General features: G+C 39.4%; 1 protein-coding gene across 1 annotated transcript; it reads left to right on the top strand.

Annotated features, from left to right (window-relative positions):
- Positions 1–1,723: 1,723 nt before the first annotated feature.
- Positions 1,724–9,526, top strand: Vps11 (vacuolar protein sorting 11). Its single transcript, XM_089248334.1, has one exon. It carries the CDS (start codon positions 1,745–1,747, stop codon positions 4,430–4,432), a length of 2,688 nt encoding a protein of 895 aa, XP_089104460.1. The 5' UTR covers positions 1,724–1,744; the 3' UTR covers positions 4,433–9,526.
- The last annotated feature ends 1,166 nt before the right edge of the window (positions 9,527–10,692 follow it).

The raw sequence follows: 10,692 nt of genomic DNA on the forward strand, positions 1-10,692 counted from the left end.
GACTGAGCTTACATTCAGTTCAGTTTGTGGGCTTTTCTCGTAGAGAACTGCACAGAATAAAAATTGCTGTTTCTTGATCCGGAATTCATTATCACGATTTCAGTCATCTTCCTTTTTGACAATAGATGGCAGCAAAAACTGTGTATAAGAACAGTGGAAATTCACACTTTATTTCTAGTCTGCTTCTTCCCTGGTTCTGTATTTCTCATCTCTAGAGCCCGGAAATTCAGGCAAAATGTCATAAATGCCCTTTTTCCCCTATTTTTAAACTTTTTTGGTAAAAATGATTTTTTTTTTAATTTTTAAATTTCGTGCTAGAAATGCCTATTTTAACATGATTTCAAGTTTATTAGTGAATTTCAGAAGTCATAATCTGTAAAACTTGGATATTTTGGGCATTGAGAATTCCAAAAGAATTGCTTTATTAAAATTTTCCAACACTCAGTATTAGTTATCAATCCACCCCTCCCTCCCCTTCGTTCCAGCCCCATGTTTACGCAACTAAGTGATCTGAGAGATTGGTGTTGGCATGAATTAGTAACTTTGCTTTGACTGGATGGTGTTAGACGAGAGTGATTTTGTTTCAGATGAACGCAGCTTGTGTTGGAAAAGCAAAGGAAAATTAGAAATTTGTTTCCGCACAGGCTGCACGTAATATACCTCTCTCAGGCACTGTACTGCGTTTTATGAGCATAGCGGACAATGATTGCCCCAAGAGGCCTTGAATTGATGTCATAACTCACTCACACAAGGCGGGGTAGGAGTAGGCAGGTTCTGAGGCCCATGCTGGTTTTGAGGTTTTCGTTTGGTCCATGAACTAATACTTCTGGTTTTTTTTTCTTATGGCTGGATCGTGTCTGGACACCATAAACACTGTGCTGACATTGCCTGAAGGAATGACAATTAACCGGGTATTGATGACAACTACGTACATGAAAAGAGTGTTCGGAAATAAGTTGGTGGTGCCTGAAATCTTCTGGGAAGTTTGCGCCTTCCTTTTAGGGAAATATCAGTGTCTTCCAGGGAGACGTGTTTCACAGATAATGCCCTTTCTTTGTCACCGCTCGAACTACTGAGGGGGCTATATATGCCAGATTATAGAGAAATATTTACAAATTTATTTACAGGTTTCCCCAAGGAAGGTGAAATATTTGCTTAGGCCTTCTATATTTTTCTCGTGCTGACAAAGTACGTCCAGGCTGAGAATCACTGGTTTACGTGACTTTCAATAAAATTCACTTGCCTCTACTTTTAACAGATGGCACCACAATATGAGTAATTTTCTTTTTTTCTGGAAATTGAAATGCGGGATCCAAAAAACAGAATAGGAAAAATCTGAGAATTTAGAAATATGCCAAACATATGTCCTATTTTGTCAACAACCATTAATTTCTTTCTTTGTATAAATTTTTTTTCATTATGTGAATGTTGAGAAGTAATTCCTCATGATGTCCACCTTAATTTCGATAATATATGGTCAGATTTAGATTGCAGTATCTAGCAACCCGTTCAACTAATTAACAAAGTATTTTTAAAAAAACAAAAAGTCATACAAAATAATGGTTATCAATATTTTATTATAGGAAACATGTTTCAGTGCTCCATCCATGAGATGGTAGGTACATTGCGTAGGTTCTATCAATACCTAACGTCAGTCGCATCTGTTAAATTTATGGGGGATAGCCTTGAGTTATAAAGTACTGTATAATTAAAGAAGAAGAGGTGCAATTGGTAAACAAGAAACATGGCGTTCATGCAATGGAGGCGTTTCAATTTTTTCGATAAAGAACTGGTGAAGGATCCGAGCACCGAAACACCTTTCAACAAACTCAAGGACCTTAACATAACGTGCTGCTCGAGCGGGAAAGGCAGCATAGTGCTCGGTGATGCCAAGGGGAACGTCTACTTCCTGGACAGGCTCTACACGCTGTCCTCGTTCAGGGCGTACGAGGTGACCGTCACCCACGTCGAGCAGCTCAAGCAGAACCCCACGCTCGTCACGTCTGGATCCGACGAGCCGGAGCTCGAGGTGCTCATCAAGATATGGAACACGGACAGGACCAACGAGATCGGCGGGAAGACCTCGGCAGCTTGCCTCCGGGTCATCAGGTGCTCTCCGTCGGTCACGGCACCTCTGACCGCCATCGCCGTCCACGAGAGTATGACCCTTCTGGCCGTCGGCTTCGAGGACAGCAACATCCTTCTCGTCAAGGGCGACATCGCCAAGGAGAGGAACAGCAAGCTGGTGCTCTTCCAGGCGAGCACCATGCCGATAACAGGTCTCGGACTGCGCATACAGGACAGCAAGCACGTGCTGCTGTTCGCGTCGACCACGGATGAAGTCATCTCCTACACGTTCACGTCGAAGAACAGGGAGGTCACCCGTCTGCACAACGTCGGATGTCCAACGAAATGCTCCGTGATGAACGACACCAAGCACCACCACCAATTCGTCATCGGCAGGGAGGACGCCCTCTATTTCTACCAGCACGATGCCAGGGGACCCTGCATGGTTTTCGAGGGAGAAAAGCTCCTCCTCCACATGTTCAAGAGCTATCTTGTAGTCGTTAGCAAAGACAACAAGGTCAAGGCACCCTCTGTCACTAATATATCTGCCGGAATGCATATTGTCACCATCTATGACATCCAGAACAAGTTCATCGCATTTTCCTCTACCTTCCCTCCTATTATTGATGTGGTCTCCGAATGGGGTTTGATATTCGTTGTCACCAAAGATGGTAAATTGTTCAGCTTACGGGAGAAAGATACCCAGAGTAAGCTTGACTTACTCTTCCGGAAGAACCAATACGGGTTAGCGGTGAGTCTCGCTAACAGCCAGCTGTATGACGAGGAGGGTCTGATTGACATATTCCGGCAGTATGGGGATCATCTGTATGGCAAAGGTGATCACGACGGCGCTATAGCGCAGTATAAAAGAACCATCGGTAAACTGGAGGCATCCTATGTGATCCGAAAGTTTTTGGATGCCCAACGTATCCATAACCTGACTGATTACCTTCAGTGTCTGCATGAAAAGGGTTTCGCATCTGAGGACCACACCACTCTCCTTCTCAACTGTTACACGAAACTGAAAGATAAGAACAAACTGAACGAATTTATAATGCCGAAGGATCACGAAGTCAATTTTGACGTTGAAATCGCGATGAAAGTTTGTAGGCAGGCCGGTTACTACGACTATGCTCTGTATCTTGCAGAAAAGCATGGGCAGCATGATTGGTACTTGAAGATACAGATCGAGGATCTCAAAGGTTACGGGGAAGCGTTGAAGTACATCAGCCAGTTGAAATTCCCAGAGATTGAGAAAAACATCAAGGTGTATGGGAAGGTGTTGATGCGGGAAGTTCCGGAACAGACCACAGCATTCTTGAAGTCCATGTGTACGGGTTCGGAGAAAGGAAACGTCGCTGTTGAAGATCTCATCCATATATTTGATCGCAACTCAACGCAGCTGATGGGGTTTCTGGAACATGTCCGCAAGTACCAGTTGTCTATGTCCAATTCCATGTTCACGATATTATTGGAATTGTATCTCCAGGCCTATAAACAAGAGCAGGACAAGTCGGCGAAAGCAATCCAGGAACAGAAAATAATAGAGATGCTCAAGGTTTCTGATTGGTACGACACCAATCAGGCACTGGTGTTATGCAACTTGAGCAATTTCAAAGCCGGCATACTCTACATATACGAGAGAGAGAAGCTTTATCAACAGATACTCTCTTACCACATCGAAAACAAAGACTATGAAAGCGCTGTAAAGACATGCAGGGCATTCGGAAACAGTGATCCAAATCTCTGGGTCCAGGCCCTCTGGTACTTCTGCCAGTTGGACCAGAGTCAAAAGATGCATACCACGACCATACTGAACGAGATAGAGGAACGCAACTTGCTGTCTCCGATACTAGTCGTTGAAATTATGTCGAAGAGCCACACGGCGACTCTCGAACTGATAAAGGACTATATCTGTCGGTACCTGCAGAAGGAGGAGCGGCAGATATCAGAGGATGAGGACTACATCGAACAGTACAAGAAGGAGACAGAGAAGATGCGCAGGCAAATCGAAGAGCTTAAGAAGGGCGTCAAGATATTCCAGGTCGCGAAGTGCAGTGGCTGCATGCACCAGCTGGAGCTGCCGTCAGTGCATTTCCTATGCAACCATTCCTACCACCAGCAGTGCTTTGAGAGCTACAGCGCTGAGAACGACGCAGAGTGTCCCCTGTGTTATCCAGAGAACCGCAAGGTGTTGGACATAATACATTCTCAGAACCAGCACCGGGATCTACACGAAGAGTTCCATCATAACCTGGAAAGATCGGAGGACAGCTTCTCTGTCGTGGCTGATTATTTTGGTAGGGGCGTCTTCAGCAATATGATAGATTCAAAACGGACATCCTCAAAACCTGATACAAATTAGCAGCCAGCAGTCAAATTGTTTAGATTAAAAATATCTATGTAAAGAATTTAATAATATATATTCTTGCCAATCTCAGATTATGCAGTATATTACTGAATATGGTTTTGCAAAAATTGGCTCATTCTGTTCTGCAATCACATGAAAACCGTTCGATTAGATTTATCGAGACAAAGGTCATATCCAAAGGTGCTGCAGAATTAAACAAGGGGGGGGGGGGGGTCTATGAGAAAGCCAGAATGCACATGTATTCAAAAGGTGAAAGCATTGTAATTTGTCTTTTGGCAGTTTTGATAACAAAATAATGATTTTGATAAATTCACGAAAGGCAAAAATAGGATGCCACGTAAAAAAATACTAGCTTCCTATACTAATTTCAGAACCATTTAGATAAAGGGTGCTCAACCTATTGAAGAGTATAAGGTCGCATAAGTGAATCTATAAATGTGCCACAGGCCACTCAAGTGTGCTGCGGGTTGCTTAAGTGGTCTAGGAGTGTACTGCAGGTCACTTAAGTCAGATAAGAATGTTCCACAAGCCATATAAGTGATTTAAAACAGTGTCCCAGATCATTTAATTGGTCTGTGTATGCACTGCGGGTCACTCAAGTGGTCTGAGAATATGCCGCTACTCACTTAAATAATTTGGTTATGTTATCAGTTAATTTTTAAAAATTAAGTTTGAGGTTGCACGGGTCACATTAGATGACTCTGAGGGCCAAATTTGGCCTTGCAGGCCATGGGTTCAGCATGTATGGTTTAGGTCAAAAATAACAAAACTGTCAATTAAAATAATTTTCTCGATTAAACTATTAGTGCTATTACAAAAAGTTTTGCAATTAGCTGTGATCTGCAAAACAACATTTGTATCAAATTTCCCTGCATAATGACATTGAATCTCGGTCAGGAATAATTCTAAATAATTAGAAAGCATTAAAATTTCAATAGAAGTTGCCAAAAGAGAAGTCTTGCAAAAAAGCTGTCATCGGTATTGGTTTATATTACTATACGTTTTCCTCCAACACCAGCGATTGGCATCATCAGGAGGTGTCGTAACTCAATATCTAATTCAAAGCTTTGTTGTTGTTAATTCCAAGGTTTTTCAACAGCTGACCAACCAATCATCTCAGCGTGTGCTTTTACCAGTCTGTCAGGTGCTAAGTCTTTTGATTGGTTGTATTGAATATCAAACTGTTGATGTCTCATGAGTGGCACCTTTACTTCTTTTCATAAAAAGTTACGAGTAATCTTATTGGTTGTGGCCTTGGGACGGAGAGGGTCTGATTTACGTTTCACAGTCAGGATCCATGCCCTACTAATCTCCATCACTCTCTCTCTCCGATTGTCAGAATTTTGATGTTTAGGTATTTCTATGGCTTCTACATATATCCTACAACAACCCTGCATATGACCCAGGTTCAAATCCACAAACAAAGTCTGTAGAGATTTTGAATTTAAATTGATAACTAGTTTATTAACAATATCAACAGGGTTAACTCGGATTAAGATTAAAAAAAATTAACATGACTGTTAAGAATTGCATTCATACCAATAACAAATTCCACTTGCAAGTACAAGGAATCAATATACACGGAAGAACCGGTCACAGTACAACAACTATGACATCATCAACGCAACCTTGAAAGAGAGTGGGCAAGGTTATGATTCAGCAACGAGATTAGGCTTCAGCATGGCATGTGGGCATGGTGAGACCATGAACCAGTAGACCTAACGAGTAGAGCCAGGATGGCGATCATCAACAGGAGATAGGATAGCAGATGCGAGTACAAGAAGACAATCCAAACCAGCTGGCGGTGATGCTTAGTACAAGTGGGTTAAACTGGATATTATTTCAAACATGTGACAATTGCATTTTGCTGGGTGAGCAGGCATGCAGCTCACCAAGAGCCAATCAGCAAGGCATTAGTGGAACGATAATGGGTGGAGAACAAATGTGAGGATGATCACAACTTTCAGGTATTTATACCTATTGTTATAGGTAACAATAATGCAATTACAATAACTATTAAATGCAATAACAATTTATACCTATGTCATAGGTAACAATTTTTATAGGTACACACACACAAAGAGCTCTTCTAATTCACAATGGCTTACATTGGTAATATAACAAGTGCATGACGATCCAACTCCAAGGACCAACCACCTCAAAAAAGGCATATTAAAACTCGGCCAATAAAAAAAAACAATACAACAAATTTACATTTCAAACACTGATATTGAATTGCTAAAAATTTCACAAAGCAAAAATGGCAACAAAAACAATCAAAATAGAGATGTGATCAAGATCGCATATTTCTAAATAAAATATTTTAAACAATTTTAACTATATAAACATACACAAATATATAACATGTATGAAAAACATTGCAGAGATGAAATGTGGCCAATTTCGCAGAGGGTCGTAACTATTGTTATAATCCAAGAAAAGAAGCTGAAACAAAATCAACAAAACAATTTGATTTGCTTGCTGCCATTTGTCCAGTGACGTAAAGATGCCACTCACAGTACATCAGCAATTTGATATTCAATACGGCCAAGCAGCACCTGCCAGGCAGAATAAAAAGCATAAGTACATCTACTGCGATGATCTAACGTCAGCTGTGGGAAAATCTGGATTTCCAGCTAGAAAAAATAAATCTTTGAAATGTAGTGTTGAGTTACGATTCCTGCTGATAATGACAACTTCTGGTATTGGGGAAACGTTGAGCAAAATTAACTCATACTGGTGACTGCATTCCCCCCACACACATACACACACAAAGAGCTCTTCTAATTCACAATGTGAAAACCTTATCAAGTTCAAAGTACAAAGTTATTTTCTGGTTTTTGACTACAGGGAGTCTCGATAATTTGAGGTGAATGAGACCCCTCTACAGAGATTACTGAAAATTCTGATTATCCGAAAAGTAATACAAAACAGCTTTCAGAAAGAGAGGAAGAGGTGTGTACTCTCATTTTGCCCTTAATTTCATGACTTAATTCAATACACAACTGCCAAGACCCATAGACTTTAGTTAGGCTGATGGGACTCTAGACCGCCCAGATATTAATTTTTTTGCACAATAAATTTAACTATAGAGTAGCCTGGGGATCTACCAGAGATACCCTGTGTAGGGACAAGACCTCCTTTCAACTGAAGTTACTCTCATTCACGAAAAAAATGGGAGGAACTGAAACAAAACTTGTGCTTAGCCAAAAAAACAGGTTTTGAAAAATTCAAATACATTGGATTATCCAGAATCTTGAAGTTTTGAGACTTGAATTATCGAGACTAATGTAATGAAAGACTCCTGTTTAATACCCCGGACAAATTTTGAATAGAACTTATGCATTGAACTTATCAACCATTTTTTTCCTATGAGCACTTGTGCATAATGGCATCTACCATTTTTTGATGTTGCTAAACTGTGATATTTAGCACCGATAATAGACTGTGAGAGAGCTTTTGCTTTTATTTTGTCATCACGGCTCGCACTGATTGCATGGGAGGAAGCGCGCTCTGTGCACTGATCCCACCCCATGCAGCAAGTCTTCCAGAGATGTCATGATGCTAACTATTGACTATGAGTACAAGTGAAACTAAACTTGGCTAAGTGCCAGCACGCAAGTGTACAACATGTATTTTAGACTGCATATTTGCAGTATATGCGCCAACTCAAAAATAGTCAACAGCATATTGTGTAAATACCTACCTCTTCATGTAACGACAACATAGCTAAATATAAAAATGAACCAAAAAACATTATTAAATGAAAAGAAAAAACTTGTGCAGAGACTATCCATACACCCTTCCAGATGGGAAAGAATATCGTCACTTTTAGATGATGACGATAACTATTCGAACTACCCACACGATCAAAAAGCTATTGGTACCAGTGTTCTTATAACCGTATGAACCCATCACCAATAGGAAGAGAAGCAACAAACCAAGGCTAAGATTCCATAAGAGAGGTTGAGAAAAATTGACGCTTACCAATTTTACTTACCCCCTTGATGACACAGAACTTTTTTGCTCTTTAACATTGCAAAAATTCAAGATGGCCACTAAAGTTATGAGCAATTTGATGACAAATGCAAAAATAATAGCGAGAACATCGCGAAGAGGAATTCTGGAACCATAGAAGAAAGTGTTGGCTGTGGGATTTGCATTTAGATTTGGAGTAGGTTTGCCTGTTTGGGCAAAGCCAACCAAAATTTTTATGTCGGTCGCTGTTTCAGACCATTTCAACAGATATTTTGAGTAAGAAACCGTGGTATCTTTTGCTGGGATGATGCCAACTTCTGTTAAACATTGAAGCTTTTTTTTCCATCTGTGAGATTCAAGAATGTTCATCCGTGAAAAAAATTTAAAAATTCATGATAACGAGATCTATATATATGACGCTGGTGATAATAAGCACTGAAAATAATGTTAAAATAGATCAGGCTAGTATGTTGGCTTGAAAAAAATCCTTCTCGGCATTGAAAAAATTTGAAAAAGGTGAATCATCAAGGTAATCTGTTAAGAACAAAAAAAAAATCCAAACTCGCCACAATCTAGCTTACAGAATCTTAGCCACAAATCAACGAGCAGAAGGAATAAAATTGCCAAAAAAAAAATGTCGCCAAGTAAGATAACGGGATTATTCTATAACTGTGAGAAATTCCTGGAACTTTTGTGTCTTATTATTAAAAAATTATTTGTTTGATTCTGCCGCATCTTATCAGATATGTTGGTGTTGAATCCTGTTGTTTCCCTTTATAAATTTACTCTAATGAGTCCCTGGTACTTTCTTGTTATAGTGGATAATTCTTCAATCTGACCAGCCCTTATACATAATTCACTGCATAATGCTATGTTTAAGATATGTGAACTGCATATTTTTTGTTTTTTCTGTTGGTCACATTTGAGTTGATATGTGTATATTTTGTTTAATTATTTTCTATGGAAATCGTTGAAATATAAATATTGGAAAGAAGAAAAAATCTTTCGATAGAAGAAATTGGAAACTAAAAAGGACGTGAATGTTTTTAGAATGTGGTTTGTTTTTGATATGTGCATAGACAATTAATTAACATACACTCCAAACTTCAATTACTTGTTGGATTCTGTCATGCATTTTATTCCATCAGTATATTGCAAAAAAAAAAAAAATTTTCTCATTGAAATTTCGCTCAAATTGATTTTCTGTTGTGAATAATGACAAACTTTTTAATCAATGAGCTGCATCAATTAATTTTAATTTGTCAATGTCTTTGTGAATATTGTCTGTATTGTGAAAATTTCATGTAACAGCGTTTTTGCTTGAGAATATTTAAGAAGACTTAAGAAGTGATTCTTAAATGTATTTATATATATATAGATAAATCTTCACTCGCGCACTTTAGCCATAATTATATCTGTGATCACTATCGTTTGTGGTATAATCGGCACCTGGCGCAAATCGGGCAAACACGATTATCAGGCTTGTAGCTGCTGAATCAAGTTAGTAATCCATTATTAGCTCCAGCCACTTCGTGACTGTCAGTGAACATCTTCACGCATGTGCTTTCATTATTATCTAATTTAACAGAAGGAATCTATATCAATTGGCATCTGGCACAAACAGTTTCAAGATCCACTTGAGTTATTTCACGTGTCCTGGGCAATGGATTTGTCTAACCCTGCTCGATACATGTATACTTGATATATCAGATACTTAATTTTTTGTTTATATATGTGTGAATCAACATGCTTTGAGAAAGTAATTTGAACAATTTGTAATTTTTCAATGTAAAAATCATGCATTCAGTCTCTGCGGCTTAAATCTATCTGCAAATAAAAAAAGAAGTATTTAGTGATTCACAATATAGCTGGAGCCAGTCATGTGCAGTGTCTTAATGGTTGGGCAAACAGGGCCTAATGGCCCTGGTTGAAAAAAGAAAAGAATAGAAGCATGGCCCCCACAAAGAGGGAGGGGCTGACAGGGCTCTAGTACTACAGAAGGGACCCATGAAAAGTCTGACCGGAGGGCCACAAAAGATCCCAGCCTAAGGACCCCACTCCAGGATGGGCCATGGGTAGAGGCTCTTTTTTTGTGAATCTTATCACTCAGGAATGGGTGATGCACTCTTGAAATTCCCACCTATAATGAGTGGCGATTAACCAACTATCATATTTACCAATCGTCTCGGATTTACTTTCCGAATTTAGAGCCTGATTTTCAAGAGAACCATTCTAATAAAACAAATAAAGCATAAATCCCCACAACTCAAATCTTT

This window comes from Pholcus phalangioides, unplaced genomic scaffold, assembly GCF_987345545.1.
Source record: "Pholcus phalangioides strain wild (caught in Gottingen) unplaced genomic scaffold, Ppha-v1.0 ptg000020l_1, whole genome shotgun sequence".
Lineage (NCBI taxonomy): Eukaryota > Metazoa > Arthropoda > Arachnida > Araneae > Pholcidae > Pholcus > Pholcus phalangioides.